At 41.5% G+C, this 23,057-nt stretch overlaps 2 protein-coding genes across 2 annotated transcripts in view; one reads left to right on the top strand and one right to left on the bottom strand.

The window, feature by feature from the left end:
- The window catches only part of LOC142657130 (uncharacterized), a 45,721-nt gene extending 40,131 nt beyond the window's left edge, over positions 1-5,590 (bottom strand). Inside the window, exon 1 of the mRNA XM_075832183.1 lies at positions 5,570-5,590. The gene's annotated coding sequence lies outside the window, so the exon portion shown is untranslated. The remainder of the gene's footprint in view (positions 1-5,569) is intronic.
- Positions 5,591-5,862: 272 nt separating this feature from the next.
- AXDND1 (axonemal dynein light chain domain containing 1) overlaps positions 5,863-23,057 on the top strand; it is a 51,470-nt gene continuing 34,275 nt past the window's right edge. Inside the window, exons 1-9 of the mRNA XM_075832472.1 lie at positions 5,863-5,950; positions 7,247-7,422; positions 8,937-9,037; positions 14,012-14,108; positions 14,874-14,959; positions 19,291-19,347; positions 19,460-19,568; positions 21,039-21,160; positions 22,299-22,439. Of these exons, the coding sequence (XP_075688587.1) occupies positions 5,863-5,950; positions 7,247-7,422; positions 8,937-9,037; positions 14,012-14,108; positions 14,874-14,959; positions 19,291-19,347; positions 19,460-19,568; positions 21,039-21,160; positions 22,299-22,439 (977 nt within the window). The remainder of the gene's footprint in view (positions 5,951-7,246; positions 7,423-8,936; positions 9,038-14,011; positions 14,109-14,873; positions 14,960-19,290; positions 19,348-19,459; positions 19,569-21,038; positions 21,161-22,298; positions 22,440-23,057) is intronic.

Raw genomic sequence — 23,057 nt, 5'->3', positions numbered from 1 at the left:
GGTAAAAGGGATTTTGAATAAGGAAGGCTATCACTCCATTTTGCAACACCATGCCATACCCTGTGGACAGCGCTTGATTGGATCCAATTTCATCATACAACAGGACAATGACCCAAAGCACACCTCCAAATTATGCAAGAACTATTTAGGGAAGAAGCAGGCAGCTGGTATTCTATCTGTAATGGAGTGGCCAGCGCCGTCACCAGATCTCAACCCCATAGAGCTGTTGTGGGAGCAGCTTGACCGTATGGTACGCAAGAAGTGCCCATCAAGCCAATCCAACTTGTGGGAGGGGCTTCTGGAAGCATGGGGTGAAATTTCTCCCGATTACCTCAGCAAATTAACAGCTAGAATGCCAAAGGTCTGCAATGCTGTAATTGCTGCAAATGGAACATTCTTTGACGAAAGCAAAGTTTGAAGGAGAAAATTATTATTTCAAATAAAAATCATTATTTCTAACCTTGTCAATGTTTTGACTATATCTTCTAGTCATTTTGCAACTCATTTGATAAAAATAAGTGTGAGTTTTCATGGAATACACAAAATTGTCTGGGTGACGCCAAACTTTTGAACGGTAGTGTATATATATGTATATTAGTATATATATACTGAGCTTGGGTCTGGAATTGTATATATGTACTGAGCTTGGTTCTGGGGCTGTATATATGTACTGTGCTTGCTGCTGGCACTGTATATATGCACTGAGCTTGGTTCTGGTGCCGTATATTTATGTACTGAGCTTGGTTCTGGGGCTGTATATATTTACCTTATATTAAGGTAAAATTAGATGTTAAATCTACATTTACCATAAGATAAGGTAAATATATACATACAGTTAAAACTAAACCCCAAAAAACATTGAGGAATTCCAATTCACCCATTATATTGTACTTTAAACGGTGACAATAAAAACTACAACTCCTCCCGCAAAAAATAATCCTTCACACACCACTCCATTGATGTAAAGATAAAAAAGGTATGACTCTAGGAAGGCGGCAAGTGAAAATTTAAAAAAATATAAAAATAACTTGGACTTTAAGGGGTTAAACAAGAGGGACTGGTTCTTTATATTTACAGACACAGCAAATTTTTTTTACAGAAAGTGTCTCAGTATTCTGCTTTCTCTCTTCTTTATGGCTTATTTTGCTTTTACAGCAAATTCAAAAAGGAGCCGGATCTGCGGCTGCCTAAACTGAAATCTGCAAATATATACAGTAGAGCATCTTCAGAGTTCAGGGGGGGGGGCACACTTTGTGAACTGCCCGGGGCCCATGGTACCCCTAATCCGCCCCTGACCTCAAGTATGCAGTCTGTTGGTATAAACGCTACTGAATCCAAAAGTAGAAGTAAAATTCTGCGTATGTAGACCCTTTACTTATCTTACTACAGGCTTTCAACTAACATCAGGCCACAGCATTTTAGCCAAAAAAAAAAGCCAGAGACGTAAGCTCAGGGATGGTGGTTATCTTGCTGTCACATGGGCTGGTGCTATGCAACAAACCACAGGCCTTGTCAGTGCATTTATTGCCAAATAACAAAAAAAAGCTAAACTAGATGTCTAATATTACCTCATCATTTGAATCACTTCCCGCACCGTGCGATACATTTAACTCACAGCACCGTATATGTGCATCCATGTGATCATGTGGGTGCAATTTCTCTTGTTTGCTTAATAGCCATATAATTCCACTCCACCTGGTCAGAACTGAAGAAACCTCTGTCCCAGCATTATAACTCATTTATCACCATGGGCAGTACTGACCATGAAAAATCAATATTACGGTAGTTAAAAATCCTAGGTACATTTGTTAGTTAAAAAGTTTTCATTCCTTAAAGGGTTAATAAAAAAAATACACCACACATGATTTTCTTTATATTTCAGTAAATAAATAAATAAATATATATATATATATATATATATATATATATATATATATATATATAAAATAAAAATAAAAATAAAAAAAATATATATATATATAATTATTTTTTATGACTCTAGTGACCTAAACAATAAACTTAACCAGTTGTTTAGGGTGAATGGTGTAAAAGTAATTGATAAATACATTTTTACTTTTCGTATCTCCTTAAATTTCCTATGCGTATCCCAAAATGGCGCCAGAAACACTATGGCTGTCAAAAGTTGGCGGCGTCTTTAAGTGGATCAACTGTCCTATGAATATAAGATGACGGTATAACCTTTGAGAAGAGTTTCATTCTTTGTCCTTTATTGCTACAATGACAGTAATCTTCCTATGATGGGAACTTTTTATCTCTTGAATAAATACAACAACAATATTTTATCTTCAATGGCCACACTTTATAAATATAACATTTACAGGGATTAAGGAACAAAGTGGCAATTGGAGGTCATACAGACAATTGTTTCAATGCCAAATTCGGCAAAATGAAGAATCAAACAACTTATGCAGAGATGTGTCCCACACTGCGTGAAAATTGTGCACCCCTTATTTGTGTTGTACTTCGCATTTATGACACTAATATTAATACAAAATATCTTAGACCTGTTTAAAAATGTGCCACAGAACCTGACTGTGGAGTCAGAGGAGGGCATGCGAGGAAGTCATTGGCTCAAAAAGATTGTAAATGGATATTAACCCTTCTTTTCACTAAAATAATGTTGTGAGCTGCGGGCCCCCCCCCCCTCTCGTCATGGGGGCCGTCAAACACAAAGCGCCCGCCCCCCCCGCAGGAGTCCCTCAGTTGCCGTCTGCTCTTCATGATGATGCAATATTGTGTGGCAGCAAATTATTACTGGCTGCTGGTGGAGGGCATCTACCTGCACACCCTGCTGGTGCTGTCTGTGCTCTCCGAGCAGCGGCTCTTCAGCTTCTACCTGTGCATTGGATGGGGTGAGTACGGCCGGTGTGTTCATTGCCTTCAGGAAAAGTCTCCCTAGAAAACCTACGTAACACATATAAATTCCCTGCGAGTGGTGCAGCACCCCAGCCTACGTGTAAGGCTGGATTCACACGAACGTGGCGTTTTTGCGGACGCAAAAATGCGGCGTTTTGCGCTCTCAAAAACCACTTGACAGCTCCGTGTGTCATCCCTGTATGATGCGCGGCTGCGTGATTTTCGTGCAGCCGCCATCATAGAGATGAGGCTAGTCGACGTCAGTCACTGTCCAGGGTGCTGAAAGAGTTAACTGATCGGCAGTAACTCTTTCAGTACCCTCGACAGTGAATTCCGATCACAATATCAAGCAACCTGTTAAAAAAAAAAAAAGACATTCGTACTTACCGAGAACTTCCCTCCCGGCCGTTGCCTTGGTGACGCGTCCTTGGTGACGCGCCTCTCTTGACATCTGGCCCCACCTCCCTGGATGACGCGGCAGTCCATGTGACCGCTGCAGCCTGTGCTTGGCCTGTGATTGGCTGCAGCTGTCACTTGGACTGAATTGTCATCCCGGGAGGTCAGACTGGAGGAAGAAGCCGGGAGTTATCAGTAAGTCAGAACTTTTTTTTTTTACACGTTCATGTATATTGGGATCGGAAGTCACTGTCCAGGGTGCTGAAACAGTTTAACTCTTTCAGCACCCTGGACAGTGACTATCTCCTGACATCGCGTACCGGAATTTTTTTTCCCGGGTTCGCTCATCTCAAAGACACTCCGTTTGGATGTTTGTAAACAGAAAATCACGTGGTGCTTTTCTGTTTTCATTCATCCTTTTGACAGCTCTTGCGCGAATCACGCAGTTCGCACGGAAGTGCCTCCGTTCGGCATGCTTGGTTTTCACGCACCCATTGACTTCAATGGGTGCGTGATGCGCGAAAAACTCCGAAAGAATGGACATGTCGTGACTTTTTTTCAGCGGACTCACGCTGAGGAAAAATCACGGACATGTCAGCACGGCCCCATAGACAAATATAGGTCCGTGCAACGCGCGTGCAAATCACGCGCATTGCACGGACGTTTTTCCCGTTCGTCTGAATAAAGCCTAAGGCTATGTTCACACAGAGTATTTTGACAAGTTTTTTGATGCGGAAACCGCGTCACAAAACTCGTCAAAAACGGCCCGAAAATGCCTCCCATTGATTTCAATGGGAGGCGTCGGCTTCTTTTTCTCGCGAGCAGTAAAAGGGGGGCCCAGAAAATTTAGATGTATGGGGCCCTGAAATTCCTGATGGCGGCCCTGGGTGACGTCACGCTGTGTGTCTTTAGTGAAAGAAGCAGGGTGGGAACGATGAGAAGTGAATGATGCGGATTTGTCAGCGTCATACACTTCTATTCACAACGCCCAGTTAGTAAAACAAGTAAACATGCCCAGTTGGAAATACGAAAAAAACCACACCCAGTTGCCCATTTCAAAGCTCATTTGCATAAATATAAAATTGCTCATAACTTGGCCAAAAATGATCGTTTTAAAAAAAACAAAAACGTTACTGTTAGCTACATTTACAACCAATTTGTACACATGGAGCGCTAGTGGGCTATCTAAAAAAAAATATATATCTGGTATAGTGTGTCAGATAATACAATAAATTACGTCTCAATTTTTACACAATTGTAAATGAAGATAGCCTCGAAAATATATAACCAAGTGTGACTTGGTGTTTTTGACTGAAAATATACAGAGAACCTATAGAGAGAATAGTCAAAAAACTGATGTAACAAATAAATAGAAATTTGTTTTATTAACAGACAGATACAAACAAGATTAAAAATCATACAATGTTAAAAAGTGGCGTCAACCGATTATAGGACACAGAAATATAATGCAGGGTATGAATGACAAAGTGCAAGAAGGCATCCGCCGAAACGCGCGTCGGGTCTGGCGTCTCCTGCATGTGGGATCACTCATGAATTTGGGTATGAACCTCATTACTCCATATCGATGGTACACAATTTTGGATGATTAACAGCATTCTCCTCTCACAAGAACGAGTTTTACATTGTACTTATGTACTGGGTGTTATTGTATGTCCTGCCTTGCATCCATTTATTCTTACAAAAGTGCTTTGCATTTATATATCTCTTAGAGCACAGTAGCTTTACTAGTATATCATTACCTGCACATTGCACTTTATTATACATTTTCTTGTTTGCATATCAGGCATAACCAATACATCTCATGCTGTCATCCTATTTTCTTGCACTTTGTCATTCATACCCTGCATTATATTTCTGTGTCCTATAATCGGTTGACGCCACTTTTTAACATTGTATGACTCATAATTTTTAATCTTGTTTGTATCTGTCTGTTAATAAAACGAATTTCTATTTATTTGTTACATTTGTATCTGTTTTTTGACTATTCTCTCTATAGGTTCTCTGTTAGCTACATTGCAGCGCCGATCACATGCAATAGGAGATAGGGATTTGATAATCTGGTGACAGAGCCTCTTTAACATGTAGTTACTATCCGGTTTCTACCACCAGGGGGAGCTCGATAAGCTATATAAAATATCAACATGTAGTTACTATCCGGTTTCTACCACCAGGGGGAGCTCGATAAGCTATATAAAATATCAACATGTAGTTACTATCCGGTTTCTGCCAGCAGAGGGAGATCTATGAGCTACGTAAAATATTAACATGTAGTTACTATCGAGATTCTGCCAGGAGGTGGAGCCGTTTTGGCGGCATACAAAAATGCATTGCAAACTATATCTTATCTTACTGAAAGTACATACGGTTTTGCAATGTTTTTTTTTTTATTGACGTCACTTAGTGCACTTCTGTCTTGAGGTTTTAAATGTAGTTATATGAACTTTTCTGACGTACCTCCGTTCTGTATTCTGGGTGCTAGTGGGCTGATACACGGTTTTTGGAAGTAGTTCTGCATTAGAAATTCCAACATGCGGTTCAGCTAGTTGTGTGGCATAGGTCATGAAAATAATGAGGAAAATCCAGTTTACCGCATTGCGTCTCCTACCTTATTCTGTAGCAAATCTAGACCAGTTTCCACAGGGAATTCCGTACAAAAGTATACACCAAATCCTGTTTAATTTTTTGCCGATTTTCGGCTGGATCTACCACTGCGGATAACAGCAGAGGAGATTAAGAAAATCTGAACAAATACACAAATTTCCAGCAGTGAAATGGTTAAGTTGTAAACTTTGTGGCATGCAGCTGCATCTCTCCTATTTAGGGCTTATTTACACGAAAGTGATATACGTCCGTGCAACGCGTGTGATTTTCACGCGTGTCGTACGGACCTATGCTAGTCTATGGGGCCGTGCAGACTGTCAGTGAGTTTTGTGCAGCGTAAGTCCGCTGCGTAAAACTAACGACATGTTCTATATTTCTGCGTTGTTCGTGCATCACGCACCCATTGAAGTCAATGGGTGCGTGAAAATCACGCGCACCACACGGAAGCACTTCCGCGTGACGCGCGTGATTCGCGCAACAGAAGTCAAAAGTATGTTTGCAAACAGAAAAGCACCACCTGCTTTTCTGTTTACAAACATCCAAACGGAGTGTCATAATGATGGCGGCTGCGCAAAAATCACGCAGTCGCACATCATATGGTGATGACACACGGAGCTGTTAAGTGCCTTTTGCGCACGCAAAACGCTGTTTCTTGCGTGCGCAAAACGCACACGCTCGTGTAAATCCGCCCTTAGGCTGGGTTCACATGAGCGTGGCGTTTTTGCGCACGCAAAAACGCAGCGTTTTGCGTGCGCAAAAGCCACTTAACAGCTCCGTGTGGTTTTCGCGCAGCCGCCATCATAATGACACTCCGTTTGGATGTTTGTAAACAGAAAAGCACGTGGTGCTTTTCTGTTTTCATTCATCCTTTTGACAGCTGTTGCGCGAATCACGCTGGTCGCACGGAAGTGCTTCCGTGCGGCATGCGTTGTTTTCACGCACCCATTGACTTCAATGGGTGCGTGATTCACGCAAAACGCCCAAAGAACGGACATGTCGTGACTTTTTTTCAGCGGACTCACGCTGAGTAAAAATCACGGAAATGTCTGCACGGCCCCATAGACTAATATAGGTCCGTCCAACGCGCGTGCAAATCACGAGCGTTGCAAGGACGTTTTTCCCGTTCGTCTGAATAAAGCCTTAGAAAATCAGAGCTCCCACTTCTATAAAGATATATTAAGAAATTAATCAGCACAGAATTTTGAACCTGTTGAAATTAAAAACACAAATCGTATTCCAGGGCCTACATTCCCTTTAAATAATATTGGGAGTTGTAAAATCTGACAGAGAATTTAGAAAAGGTTGTGCCATGGACATATTTTTCTAACCTGACTCTCTGTGTTTTACATAGATTTAGTGCATGTTCAGGACAAATATACAAATGGTCTGGAACTTTCTCAGCCCCTATCTACATGTGAACAGAGCGACCTTATCCCAGATGAAATTCTTCAAGTTCTGGCCGCAACTGCACGAGGGGCCGAGAAGCCGGAACTGAGTCAAGGAAAGAAAACTAGACATCTTAGAGATGTAAAGGTGCCGACCGGCTTATTTACGTGATATTGTGCCGATATATTGCGCTGCTGTACAGAGGTCCTTCAAATATAGAAAAGAGCCTGGTCCTGGGGGTGCTCTTCAGGATTCTCCATTCTTTTGACATAATATTATTTCTTTAATCCTTTAACTACTGTAATGTCTTCTCTGGTCAGGAGGTTTGGGTTTCTGATCTTTGCTTTTGTGCAGTACAGAAATACAGAAGGTTTTTTTTTTCCCACTTCTGCCATTTTGATCACTATAAACGCATCACTAAATGAGTCCTGTATGTATAATGCAGTAAGTGACAATACAACCTTCTGTTTTTCCTTGGTGACCATGTTATTGATCACCCAATGTCCCTACATCAGGACCAATTAGGCCCCATTCACATCGCACTTATTTGCTGACGTTTGATGTATACGCCGGGAAAACTCCTGACGTTCACGTTAAACTTAGTATGTGACAGATGCCTTCCATAGGCTATAATGGTATCTGTTTAATGGATACCTCATGAAAGGGAGTCATGAGCATTCACAATGTGTCTGTTAAATGGATACCATTATGGCTATGGGTGACGGATGCCCGCCTTAGGCTTCGTTCACATCTGCGTCAGGGCTCCGTTCTGACATTCCCTCTGAGATTTCCGTCGGAACGGAGCCCTGACTGAAACAAACGGAAACCATAGGACAATAGTGTAGTCGACTACGGTACCATCAAAACGACGGAACTCTTGCACAACGGAGACAAACGGAAAGCATTGGTGCCGGATCCGTCACCATTGAAATCAATGGCGATGGAAACGTAAACCTATGATATTCGTTTGTTTCAGTTACGGTTCTGTTCTGACGGGAAACTCAGACGGAACGTCAGAACGAGACCCTGACACAGATGTGAACGAAGCCTTAGTGGCTGTACTAAACTACACATAGTTTAATTTCATGGGGGATACTTTCCAAAAGTGAACAGTAGGTGAGTGCACACCTACCAGTGCTGTAGAGGACACATTGTATACTGTACTGTATATAGTGCCATTTTATATCTTAAATGTTGGCTAAGGGTATGTGCACACGTAGTGACCAAAAACATCTGAAAATACAGAGCTGTTTTCAAGGGAAAACAGCCCCTGCTTTTCAGACGTTTTTTGAGCAACTCGCGTTTTTCGCTGCATTTTTCACGTCCGTTTTTGGAGCTGTTTTCATTGGAGTCTATGAGAAAACAGCTCCAAAAATGTCCAAAGAAGTGTCCTGCACTTCTTTTTACGAGGCGTAATTTTACGCGTCGTAATTGCCGTACGACGCGTAAAATTACGCGTCGTGGGAACAATACAGCATTATACCCATAGAAAGTAATGGGCAGATGTTTGACAACGTATTTGAGACGTATTTTCAGACGTAAAACGAGGCAAAAAACGCCTCGTATACGTCTGAAAATAGGTCGTGTGAGCCCAGCCTAATAGCACTTTACAGTACATGCTAGTCAAAAATAAAGCTGATTTGTATTTGCTTAAGGTTTGCCTCCGTGCCACAGACCAGGTCTGGCATCATCCTCTTCGCAGGAACAAGTTTAAACATCTGACTGACCAACCTGTTTGCTTGACAGGAGCAGGGAGGTAAGAAGCTGTTCTGTCATCTATTGTTTTATCGTTCTAGATTTTTAAACAAAAAATAAAATGTGGCCCCCTTGTCTGGTTCTTGATCATTCCACCACAATCCTTCTTGCACGCAGAACTGGTGGACAACCATTGGCATTAGACTAAATATTTATTTGTAGCATTGCAGCATTACATTCGGCCCAGATTGTGTCACTCCGTGAATATACAGTGAAGGAAATAAGTATTTGATCCCTTGCTGATTTTGTAAGTTTGCCCACTGTCAAATACATGAACAGTCTAGAATTTTTAGGCTAGGTTAATTTTCCAGTGAGAGATAGATTATATAAAAAAAAAAAAAGAAAATCACATAGTCAAAATTATATATATTTATTTGCATTGTGCACAGAGAAATAAGTATTTGATCCCCTACCAACCATTAAGAGTTCAGCCTCCTCCAGACCAGTTACACGCTCCAAATCAACTTGGTGCCTGTATTATAGACAGCTGTCTTACATGGTCACCTGTATAAAAGACTCCTGTCCACAGACTCAATTAATCAGTCTGACTCTAACCTCTACAACATGGGCAAGACCAAAGAGCTTTCTAAGGATGTCAGGGACAAGATCATAGACCTGCACAAGGCTGGAATGGGCTACAAAACCATAAGTAAGACGCTGGGTGAGAAGTAGACAACTGTTGGTGCAATAGTAAGAAAATGGAAGACATACAAAATGACTGTCAATCGACATCGATCTGGGGCTCCATGCAAAATCTCACCTCGTGGGGTATCCTTGATCCTGAGGAAGGTGAGAGCTCAGCCGAAAACTACACAGGGGGAACTTGTTAATGATCTCAAGGCAGCTGGGACCACAGTCACCAAGAAAACCATTGGTAACACATTACACCGTAATGGATTAAAATCCTGCAGTGCCCGCAAGGTCCCCCTGCTCAAGAAGGCACATGTACAGGCCCGTCTGAAGTTTGCAAATGAACATCTGGATGATTCTGAGAGTGATTGGGAGAAGGTGCTGTGGTCAGATGAGACTAAAATTGAGCTTTTTGGCATTAACTCAACTCGCCGTGTTTGGAGGAAGAGAAATGCTGCCTATGACCCAAAGAACACCGTCCCCACTGTCAAGCATGGAGGTGGAAACATTATGTTTTGGGGGTGTTTCTCTGCTAAGGGCACAGGACTACTTCACTGCATCAATCGGAGAATGGATGGAGCCATGTACCGTCAAATCCTGAGTGACAACCTCCTTTCCCTCCCTCCACCAGGACATTAAAAATGGCTCGTGGCTGGGTCTTCCAGCACAACAATGACCCGAAACATACAGCCAAGGCAACAAAGGAGTGGCTCAAAAAGAAGCACATTAAGGTCATGGAGTGGCCTAGCCAGTCTCCAGACCTTAATCCCATCGAAAACTTATGGAGGGAGCTGAAGATCGGAGTTGCCAAGCGACAGCCTCGAAATCTTAATGATTTACAGATGATCTGCAAAGAGGAGTGGGCCAAAATTCCATCTAACGTGTGCAAACCTCATCATCAACTACAAAAAACGTCTGACTGCTGTGCTTGCCAACAAGGGTTTTGCCACCAAGTATTAAGTCTTGTTTGCCAAAGGGATCAAATACTTATTTCTCTGTGCACAATGCAAATAAATATATATAATTTTGACAATGTGATTTTCAGTTTTTTTTTTATATAATCTATCTCTCACTGGTAAAATTAATCTAGCCTAAAAATTCTAGACTGTTCATGTCTTTGACAGTGGGCAAACTTACAAAATCAGTAAGGGATCAAATACTTATTTCCTTCACTGTATATATATATCTATACGCTGTTGCAGCTCTATCTCCCAATAGGGAACCCATGTATATATAAATGGCTTGTGTGAAGCAAATTTAAAGACAACCAATTGAGGAACAACACGAACTTTAAGCATAAAAATCAGATTCAGCTTTATTAATCAACAAGATAAAAAATACGAAAATATGATAAAATAGAGCATACAACCATCACAGAAAAAGAGGGAGAAAAAAAAGCACGGTGGGTGAAGTGGGTACGAGAGACTGTGTCAAGGTCCTTCATGTAAGACATACACTGATATAGTTAGTTAATGCATCCCAGCACAGGTAGATCGTGATGGATATATATAATCCAAATAGTAGCCAAATATCACGGTACACAGGCAAAAATGCATAATGTGCTAAACAGATACATATAATCAACCCTAAATGGGAAATGCATGCATAGTACAATGAAGGAAGGGGAAAAGATTACTGGCGCCAGAGAAGGACCAGACCTACGTACACCAACGCGCGTTTCGCCAAAGCTTCGTCAGGTTGACGAAGCTTTGGCGAAACGCGCCTTGGGTGTTGTCCCTCAATTGGTTGTCTTTGCTGTTGCTGCTCTGTGACAATTAGTCGTCTTCTCTCTCCGTCATCCTGGATCGCTGTGAGCAGAGAGTGAAAAGGGCTATAAGGCTATAATCACACGTTATGAGAAAAAGGGCAGTTAACAACGGATCAACTGTCAGTTTTCCATGACTGTTTTGCATCAGTGTGTCTTAAAATTTTAATCTATTTCCCGGCCGTCTGACCGTTTTAAACCACCATTTGCCATCCGTTTTTCAAGGACGTTAAATAAAAATGGATGAATTTTATTTGTTAGGGTTTTTTTGTCCCAGCCCCCTCAAAATCCCACAGTGCCCATGTAGATAGTAACGCAATACCACTGTAGATAGTGCCACATTGCCTACTGTAGATGGTGCCATTGCTCACATAGATAGTGCCCACTGTAAATAGTGCCACAGTGGCTACATAGTGCCACAGTTTCCACTGTAGATAGTGCCCACATAGTGCCACACATCCCACTGTAGATAGTGCCCACATAGCGCCACACACAGCGCCCATGTAGATAGCACCACAGTGTCCCCTGTAGGTAGTGCCCATATAATGCCATAGTGCCCATGTAGATAGCGCCACCCCCCCTGCAGATAGCACCACCCCCCTGCAGATAGCACCACCCCATAAATGGCACCCTCTTACTGTTGATAGCACCACTGTTGCTCCCTGTAGGAGCGGATTCCCTTTGGCCGGGGATTCCGCTTCTAGAGGGAGCCCCTGATGTCTCTGTCCATAGATTGACAGTGACGTCAGTGGCTAACTCTAAAAGCTAGAGCATCGGTAGCGCTCTGGCCGCGGATTCCGCTCCAGGAGTAGCCCCTGACATCACAGTCCATATATGGATAGTGACGCCAGAGGTTTCTCTAGTAGCAGAATCCGCAGCCAGAGCGTCGGCCGGGGATTCCGCTCCTAAAGAGAGCCCCGTGACATCACTGTCCAAATGGATCTGACCGGGGATTACGCTCCTAGAGGGAGCTTAGGTGGCGCTATCTACAGGGGGATGCGATGCTATCTACAGTGGGGTGGTTGGTATTTACAGGGGGTGGCGCTATCTGCAGGGGGATGGAGAGATGTTGAGGGCTCCCTCTAGGAGGGGATTCCGCTCCTAGAGAGAGATTTAGGTGGCGCAATCTACAGGGGGTTTTGCGCTATCTACAGGGGGTTGTATATGGCGCTATCTACAGTGTGGGGTGTATTCCGGGGCTCTCAAACCCTGGCAGACATGAGGGTGCAGCGCTGCTTACACTGAAGCAGCACTGCACTCATTAAACCATGTTCCAGGCTGCCAACGTTTATATACTTGACAACTGCACGGGACATCGGCAATTGGAACATATATAGTCGTATGGCAGTCGTGAAGGGGTTAAATATTTAATTTCATTTTGTGTCCACAGGTTCTATGCAGATCTATGTGTTTCCATGGTAACAGACTACAAACTAACCATGTGTAGTCTGATCTTGCAGTCATGCTCTCTTGGACCTATCACCTACTTCTTGCTAACTTAATGTATGTTAAAAATAAGCAGGTAACAGATGAAACGGATTATGAATGTAGGATCAGACTACATTATTTTTTTTCCGTCTGTTACTATGGAGATGCATTGCTGGTTATAGGAGCTGTAGATGCAAACAGCTTTAAATAATTTTTTTTGCAAAGTTGCTTTCATTTTGATTTTGAATCCATTGGGACGAAAAATAATAGTTGCAAAGGTAGACAGTGTCTTTAAGGCCTCATTTACACGAGCGTGATATACGTGCGTGCGACGCGCGTGCTTTTCATGCGTGTCGTACGCACCTATATTACTCTATGGGGGCAGTGCAGACAGTCCGAGAGTTTTGCTCAGCGTGAGTCCGCTGAAAAAACTCACGACATGTCCTATCTTTGTGCGCTGTTCGCGCATCACGCACCCATTGAAGTCAATGGGTGCGTGAAAATCACGCGCACCACACGGAAGTACTTCCGTGGGACGCGCGTGATTTGCGCAACAGCTGTCAAACTGTGAATGTAAACAGAAAAGCACCACGTGCTTTTCTGTTTACAAACATCCAAACGGAGTGTCATAATGATAGCGGCTGTGTGAAAATCACGCAGCCGCGCATCATACGCTGATGACACAAGGAGCTGTTAAGTGCCTTTTGCGCACGCAAAACGCCGCGTTTTTTGTGTGCGCAAAACGCAGACGCTCGTGTAAACCAGGCCTAAAAGTGTTTTCTCATCATGACAACCCTTGTTCATATGCCACTTGGGACTCCCATGTATAAGCCAGACTGTTGCGAGCCATTGAATGGCAACCATATAATACTACATTACCCCTGTGGCCTATGCAGGGCAAATATATTGCTGGCCAGAACTTCCCCCTGGCGATAACAACTGATCTCTAGAGGTTTATGAAACTGGACCTGTGGCAATCAGCTGATCACCGGGCAAGATTCAATATAGTAAGAAGTTGTCATGCTGAGACGAACCCCAAAGTCATGACATGGTCAAAACATGGTACAGTAATATTATAACGGATTAAGATGGTGTTTGGGACTATTCTTATTACATATTTCCACCAAAAAACCTTCCATGTCGATATTTCAGGGATATTTCATTCATCTGTGATGCTTTAGTTACGGAGAAAAAGAACACAGCAGTTACACAATCGACAAGCCAAAGTGATATGACACCAAGAACAAGGGTACGTCTTTGGCCGCACTCCACCTACAAAAGCACTAGTTTCAATTGACAGCACTATGGTCATTTCAATGGATCTTGTTAGCGGAAAGCCTTTGTTGACACCATTATTTCCACTGTTTCCAACCAAAAAATATATTAAATGTTATATATAGCTGGCGTCTTTCATTACCTCTTAGCTATACTACTTGACACCGTTGTTTTCTGGGACTTTGATCTTGATTACCTATTGTTACTGTGATCGCTGCAGCCCCTTTATTGCTTACCGGGCACAGATCTGTACATTCAGTAGTTGCTGTGCCTGGTACTGCAGATCAGTCTTATTCACTTAATTGAGACTGAGTTGCAAAGAGTTTCAGAACCAGGCACAGCAACTACTGAATGTACAAAGTTGTGCCTGGTTAGCAATGAAGAGGCGGCACTGCACACTGGAGCACCACGGCCTCTTCAATCAGCTGATCGGTGGGTTGCCGGTAGTCAAACCACCAGCGATCAGATATTGATGAAGTATCCTAAGCATAGGTCAATATCAAGGTCTTGGAAAACCCCTTTTAAAATGCACCTCCAGCTATATAATATAGCACATTGTATATATTTTATTGGGGATCTGTTGTGGTAATATGGAGCTCCAGTTACCCATTTAACATTACGAATAGCTAATATAATTCCAGAAGCTTGTATGCAGCTCCCATTGAGGTCTATGGAAACTAAATGTGGACATTCATGTTTTGTTTTTTTAACAACATAATAATTTAGAACATTATTCTAGGATCGAAGCATCGAGGAGAGTCTTGTTCCAAATGAGTTTTACATTGTGAAGAATAAAGGCGTTTTGGGACTTGAGTATTATGAAGAGTGAGTAGAATTATGCCCTTTGTAGGGGAGGGTCTGATTGTTATTGTGCCATTTGTATTATCTTACTAATATTGTTTTCAGACTTTAATTGCAGAATCAATTGGAAGGGTTGATCTGGAAATCTTAAATTCAATTCACCAAGCTGTTTTCAAAAGGATTGCAGACTATAGACTGTTGTGAAATAGCCTGTAGTTTGCTAAGAATTAATTTAGTCGAGGATTTAAATTTCACAAGGATTAACTTATTTTTACAGAAGGGATTTGATTAACATTTTATAAGGGGGTTAGTATCGCTAAGACACGCTGCAAACGTCATACTCCTCTGAGGCCTCCAAACTTCTGTGACCACATAAAAGCGCGAGGCTGCAAGCAGAGTACATTTATGAAGGCCATGGCTAATTTTTCACTGACATATCTGTAAATAATATGTTTGTGTGTGTGTGTGTGTGTGTGTGTGTGTGTGTGTGTGTGTGTGTGTGTGTGTGTGTATATATATATATATATATATATATATACATACATACACTAGTCCTTCTCAATGTATTTGAATAAAATGAAAAAGTTAATTTCAGTTATTCAATTCAAAAAGTGAAACTCATATATTATATAGATTCATTACACACAGAGTGATCTATTTCCAGCATTTTTTTTCTTTTAACGTTGAAGATTATGGCTAACAGTTAATGAAAACCCAAAATTTAGTCTCTCAGAAAATTTTAATATTATAGAAGCCCAATTTAAAAAATTATTTTTAAAGCTAAAATGTTGGCCTACTGAAAAGTATGTACAGTATCTGCCCTCAGTACTTGGTCGGGGCTCCTTTTGCATGAATCTCTGCATCAATACGGCGTGGCATGGAGGTGATCAGCCTGTGGCACTGCTGAGGTGTTATGGAGGCCCAGGTTTCTTTGATAGCGGCCTTCAGCTCGTCTGCATTGTTGGGTCTGGTGTCTCATCTTCCTCTTGACAATACCCCATAGATTCTCTATGGGGTTTAGGTTAGGCGAGTTTGCTGGCCAATCAAACACAGTGATACTGTGGTTATTAAACCAGGTATTGGTACTCTTGGCAGTGTGGGCAGGTGCCAAATCCTGCTGGAAAATGAAATCAGCATCTCCATAAAGCTTGTCAGCAGAGGGAAGCATAAAGTGCTCTAAATTTCCTGGTAGACGGCTGCGCTGACTCTGGACTTGATATAACACAGTGGACCAACAGCAGCAGATGACATGGCCCCCAAACCATCACGAACTGTGGAAACTTCACACTGGACCGCAAGCAACTTGGATTGATGCCTCTCCACTCTTCCTCCAGACTCTGGGACCTTGATTTCCAAATGAAATGCAAAATTTACTTTTATCTGAAAACAGGACTTTAGAGCACTGAGCAACAAACCAGTCCTTTTTCTCCTTAGCCCAGGTAAGACACTTCTGACGTTGTCTCAAGGAATGTGACAGTTGTAGCCCATGTCCTGAATACGTCTGGGTGTGTGTGGTGGCTCTTTAAGCACTGACTCCAGCCGCAGTCCACTCCTTGTGAATTTCCCCCAGATTCTTGAATGGCCTTTTCTTGACAATCCTTTCAAGGCTGCGGTTATTCCTGTTGCTTGTGCACCTTTTTCTACCACACTTTTTCCATCCTCCCAACTTTCCATTAATATGCTTGGATACAGCACTCTGTGAATGGCTAGATTCTTTAGCAATGTCCTTTTGTGGCTTCCCCTCCTTTTGGAGGGTGTCAATGACTGTCTTCTAGACAACTGTCAAGTCAGCATCTTCCCCATGATTGTGCAGCAAACTGAACGAGACTGTTGGACCATTTAAAGGCTTAGGAAACCTTTGCAGGTGTTTTGTGTTGATTAGCTGATTAGAGTGTGACACCATGAGTCTACAATCCTGAACTATTACCCAATATTCTAATTTTCTGAGACACAAAATTTGGGGTTTTCATTAACGGTTAGCCATAATCTTCAACATTAAAAGAAAAAAATGCTGGAAATAGATCACTCTGTGTGTAATGAATCTATATAATATATGAGTTTCACTTTTTGAATTGAATTACTGAAATAAATTTACTTTTTGATGATATTCTAAATCATTGAGGACTAGTGTATATATATATATATATATATATATATATATATATATATATCACATTCTGATGTCAGAACCTGACGGCGAACCAGAGGTGACTGGCGTTATATAGGCACTGTTTACCTCGTCCTGCAGTACAGGTCTGTCACGGATTGCTTTTGCAGGAAATAGTTTATTTTCCTATCAACCACTGATTGAAGTCCAAGACTAGATAAAGGGATGACAAAAATACCTTTATACACGCCAATGACCTGGAGAACGAGCGCTTGTAAGAACGCTTATTTCCGATCAATCATTGTCCTGTATAACCAGGGCAGTGATGAGCCGACAAACGAGCAAACTCTCGTTTGTCTGCTTATCGGATTTTAGATGCGGCCCAAAAAATTGTTGCTTGTCGGCAGCATATAACAGGGGATGTGCTGCCGACAATATGAAAATGGATGGGGACATTCGTTCGTCCTCATACATTACAATCATTGCTTCGTTTAAATTGAGTTAATGAGCGCTGGGCGACAAGCCGCATTGTCAATCAGTGATCGTATAGTAGGCAGAAAATCTGCCCATATAAAAGAGCCTTTAATCATTATTACCTTTATGAAACCTGTATGAAGGAAAGAGGGGTTTAGAGATCTATATAATAAATGTGTCTGCTGGACGAACAGTCCATCTCTTTTCAGTATTATCCACACGTAATTCTCCCTGTTCCCCCTGTAAAGATGTTTTATTCCATCTCGCTTCTTTTGTTGTGGGTTTTTTGTTTGTTTTTTTGCATGTCCGACTTGGGGATTAAACCTTTTTATGTCAGGCAGGATATGCATATGTTTGTATGTATTTGTATTTTGCTATCAGGAATATAAAAATACAGCTGCTGCAGACCTTTTTGATCAAGAGGATGGGGGTGTTTCATATCAATCAGTATACAAATGGTGGACAGAACTCCCCCCTTTTCTCTTCAAAGTGAGGTTCTGTGGGCAATCTGTTCAAATCTATAAATTTGGTCAGATTTGCTAATCCAATGTGACATGGCGGGGGGTGTCGTCTGCTTCCAAAACAATGGAACCTACAATCGAGCTGCGGCCAGTAAGCAATTTATACGATTTTTAATATATGTTGAACATTTGTGCTCTACCAGTAAACCCGTTTTGGGGGAATAGGGGACCATAACTTGTGTAATCTTCGAAATTTCATCACTATCAGACTTCCAGAATGGTTTCATCTCAGAGAATTCCCACCAGATATGGTGCAGAGATCCGGCATTACACTTACATCTCCAGCACAGTGGGTTAACATTAGGGAACATTTTATGCAATGGGGGTGTAATACCATCTCGTAATAAGCGTGTAATAGTTTTCTTGTGTTCTGACACAACGGGAGATTTTGGGGGTTAAGGATCTCAAAACCCTCATTTCCTCACTTGTAAATTTCATTTGTAAATCCTTTTCCCATGAGGTCAAAAATGAGAGGAGGACTGGTGTTTTAGGGTTAACTAGTAGAAGATTATATAGAAGTGAAAATTGTCTACGTGGATTATTAGTCGCCAGTAAAAGATTTTCAAAATCAGTATGGTCTCTGAAAACCGAGGATTTGTGGAGAACAGACATAATAGATTTATAAAGGAAATGGAATTGCACAAAACTTTTTGGACGCTAATTTTGATGTGGAAATATCGTCAGAATAAGCGTGAAAAAACAGCTGAAATCACCCCCCCCCCCCCCCCATAATTTCAATATGAGGCAGAGGCGTTTATTTCTCAGGCGGCTTTTGACCGTGGTTTCCACCTCTGACCTCCCATTGAGATCAATGGGAGGCAGAAAAAACCTGCGGCGCTTGTTTCTGAGCGTTTTTCACAACGTTTTTTTCCCACAGTCCTTGGATTAGCTTCACTGGCCGCAGGCAAAAAAAGCTGTGAAACAAAGGTAAAAAAAAATATGTGCAAGCAGTTCACAATCTACCTCAAAATTCCTGAAGGAATTCTGAGGCAGTTTTTTTCTGCCTGCAAAAAACTCTGTGTGAACAGGGCCTAAAGTCACCTCAAAGTTCTGTGACATGTATAAAGTGACTAAACCTTCGGCCTTGAGTTTTATATGATCACAGAACTCAGTGGTGACGGATAATATTATTATAAATCAGAATACATTTTCCCATATATAACCAAATTTATAATGAGATTTTATTGGCCTTCGCTAGTAGTGGCTTATTCAGTATTAACATCTACTTTACTTTCTTGTCATTTTTCCTTTAGTAAGTACACAACCCTGCTCGAAGATGACGAAAAGAAGCTCCGCTTATTCCCTTCTATGTAAGTATATACCTTGTACTCTGGTCACTTGCCAATTATTGTGCTGAAATGTTAATGAATAGTTGAAATAAAATTAATTCTGATATACTGACATATATTTTCTTGACTATAGGAAACCAAGTGGGAGAGCAGAGGTTATTCAACTAATGAAGGTGATGGACGCCATGTTAAAACAAGCAGGTGTGGATGAAGAAGATGTGAATTTGGAAGGGCCAACTCAGGTAGAAATATTACACTAGAGTATAATAAAGAACAATATATTTAAGGAGATTTATCAAAACTAGTGTAATGGAAAAGTGGAGCTGTTGCCAATAGCAACCAGCCTGTAAACTAGTGTTGGGTTTTTTAGACGCCATTTAAAACCGACTCTTCCCCTTCTCCCTTACACTAGTTTTCTCCCTAATTTCCTAATAAATCCTGCAATTCTTTTTTTCACCAAAATATATTACTACACTAAAAGAGGTAATGTATTAACACACATATAAAAAATGCATTCGTTCATATTGTTTCCTACCTGTAAAGGATCTGCCAGACACAACTTCTGTGTCGACGCCCATAGGTAATCAGTCTGCACCTGCTTCTATGTCTGTGAGACTGACTCCATCTTCCACCACCCAGGATGGCAGGCTTAGGAGTGGGAGAGCCTATCACAGCCTAGCCAGACGGAGCTAGCTCCCGCCCTCTGTCTATTTATACCTGCCTTTCCTGTTCCTCCTTTGCTTGTGATTCTTCTCTGTTGGTTTCCTGGCCCTGCTGCAGCTTCTTGAACTACTGATCCTCTGCTTGTGATTGACCTTGGCTTTACTGACCATTCTTCTGCTCTGCGTTTTTGTACCTCGCTCATCTCCTGGTTTGACTCGGCTCGTTCACCTCACTTGTTGCTCACGGTGTTCCCGTGGGCAACTTCCCCATTTCCCTGGCTTCTGTGTACCCTTGTCTGTTTGTCTGTTGTGCACCTATTGAGTGTAGGGACCGTCGCCCAGTTGTACCCCGTCGCCTAGGGCGGGTCGTTGCAAGTAGGCAGGGACTGAGTGGCGGGTAGATTAGGGCTCACTTGTCTGTTTCCCTACCCCGACATTACACTACCCCTATGGAGTACACACTCTAATTTCAATACTTGCACCAAACTGCTAATCTAGGATCTATCTTCTATTTTTTTTGTAGGTAGTACACAAAGTATTCATAAAAATCATGTCCAAACATAAAAATACAAACTCTGTTGAGATATAATACTGCTCAGCCATAACACCCATGGATCCAGAGTTTTAGGGCAGGTGGTAAGCCATAGTGCTTTCCAATATTCTATGGGTTTTTCATGGTGGTTTTTTTTTAGAATAAGAGGGATTTCCCATTGAATTAAAAAAATATATATGCCTGCCTTTCCTACGGTACCTATAGACCTGGGCGCCGCTGCATGTAAGCATTTCAGTGGCGCTCAGGTCCATTTATGCCCCCCCCCCGCCTCGCCATTTGTACAATGTAAGAGACAGACCTACATTGCACAGACAGTGTGTCCCCAACAGAAAACACCTTTAATAAAGATTGCTTCCCTTTAAGAACTTTACTAGTCAAGTTTTGAGCAGTTAAATATTGAAATTAGATGCTGCTCCAGGGTCCCCTTTTATGCTCCAAATAGTAATACTATGTATTATGTAATGGTTATATCAATGATTTCGTCTCTGGTTACTTAGATTCACAATCTGCTGGAATTGCTGAAGACAGAACAAAATATCTACAACATTGTGTTCCATGAGTTGATCCGACAGGTCAGCGTAGAGTGTATGGAGAGAGGAGAACTACTAGCTAAGCTCAGGTCAGAGCTACTATGAAAACATATCAGCCACAAATGCATTGTCTTAATGTGGGGATTTGCTGGGAGAGAATTACTGTGTTATTATGCCAGTTTTCTGTAAAAAAATAAAAATATATTTTTGATACCCTCTGATGAACTTTCCTACAGCAACAGGAATTTTAGCTTGTGTGGTGAAGAGATAGTGTAGTCTTTTGACCAATTTACTAAGATTTTTCATAACTCTTCAAAAAAGAAAAGTGGCAGTGAATGAAGCCAAGGTCTAACCTGATGTTGTTTGTTAGCTGCAGCATTTTCCCCAACACAGTGCATGCTACACTCAATTTTCATAAATGTGACTCGTCCATATGTATTTATGTGGTTTATATTCGTATTCAAATAAAAGTAAAATGCAAATGACAAAACTGTGTCTAACAATGCTTGCTACAGATCGAGTCTAGGACCAACTTACAACCTGGGTGGTCTATTCATGACCATCACTTGGTCTAAGGGTCCTTTTACACGTTCCTTCCCCTGTGACATTTACTATGCATTTCACTGTATTTGTATGTGCACACGAGAACTGGCTTTTACGTCTGAAAAGACAGACTGTTTTCAGGAGAAAACAACTGCGTCGTTTCAGACGTAAATGCTCCTCCTCGCATTATGCGAGGCGTCTTTGACGCCCGTAACCTTGAGCTGCTCTTCATTGACTGAATGAAGAACGGCTCAAATTACGTAGCAAAGAAGTGTCCTGCACTTCTTTGACGAGGCAGTAATTTTAAGCGTCGTCGTTTGACAGCTGTCAAACGACGACGCGTAAATAACAGGTCGTCTGCACAGTACGTCGGCAAACCCATTCAAATGAATGGGCAGATGTTTGCCGACGTATTGTAGCCCTATTTTCAGGCGTAAATCGAGGCATAATACGCCTCGTTTACGCTTGAAAATAGGTTGTGTGAACCCAGCCTATGCCTGCAACATAATTTATCAAGACAGTCCTCCCTAGGAAAAACAAAAACTTCAGGGTATTATTTGACTTACATTTTTTAATAAAAGTGACATAGCGGTACAACCAACAAACAAAATATATCTAGGACAAGAATTTGCAAACCTCTCTGTTACTTCTGTGTGTTCTCATCTGTTACTATTTTTTTTGCAGACATCGATATGTAATGTTATTGAATAAGATCCCACGGCAATTACTTAGTCTCTACAATGACTTGCTGGCTCAGCGGGCGTTGGACCGATGTCTTACTGAAGAAATAATTTATTTCAAGAATTCCATTGGAGAACTGACGGAGTGAGTACTTTTATATTTCAAAAAGAATATTCGGAGTGTCTTAAAGGAGGTGATGTATATCAAAGCTTACCATTTCCTTACCTATGCTTGAAAAATTAAAACTAAACATTGACTGACTATTATGAGTCTCAAAAGCCCCATAATAACACAGAACTTCCAAAGCACAGGAAAAAGAAGTGGTGAAATGGAAGACACAAGCCCAAAAGCTGTTCTCACAGGAAACCATTATCAGACAGAAATACAGTATTTCAATATTTTTTCAGCAAGTGTTCTTATATACATATTATGATCGTTCTCCTTTAAAACTATGCCATGGCAGAACAACTTGTATATAAGGTTATATACTAGGTCTTGCCTTTAACACCAGTGCTATTTGGAGCCACTCGATCTGGCACCCGATATGGAAAAGAATATCAAGTGATGGTGAAGGGTTGGTCTCTTGCAAATTAGCAAGGCTGGTTTCTCTTTTCAAACAAGTTGTCAGTCTTTGACAAATGAGCAAAAAAAAGTCTGTCATATATTGCAGCAATGGAGATTTCCTGCTTATGCAATAATCTGCTACTAGAGATTTTAAAAGTTAGGCCTCTGTCACACACAGAATTAAAAAACGCTTCTAAA

Source organism: Rhinoderma darwinii, chromosome 7 (assembly GCF_050947455.1).
Source record: "Rhinoderma darwinii isolate aRhiDar2 chromosome 7, aRhiDar2.hap1, whole genome shotgun sequence".
NCBI lineage: Eukaryota > Metazoa > Chordata > Amphibia > Anura > Rhinodermatidae > Rhinoderma > Rhinoderma darwinii.
The sequence above is the reverse complement of the archived record's forward strand: the minus strand, read 5'-3'. Positions and strand labels throughout refer to the sequence as shown.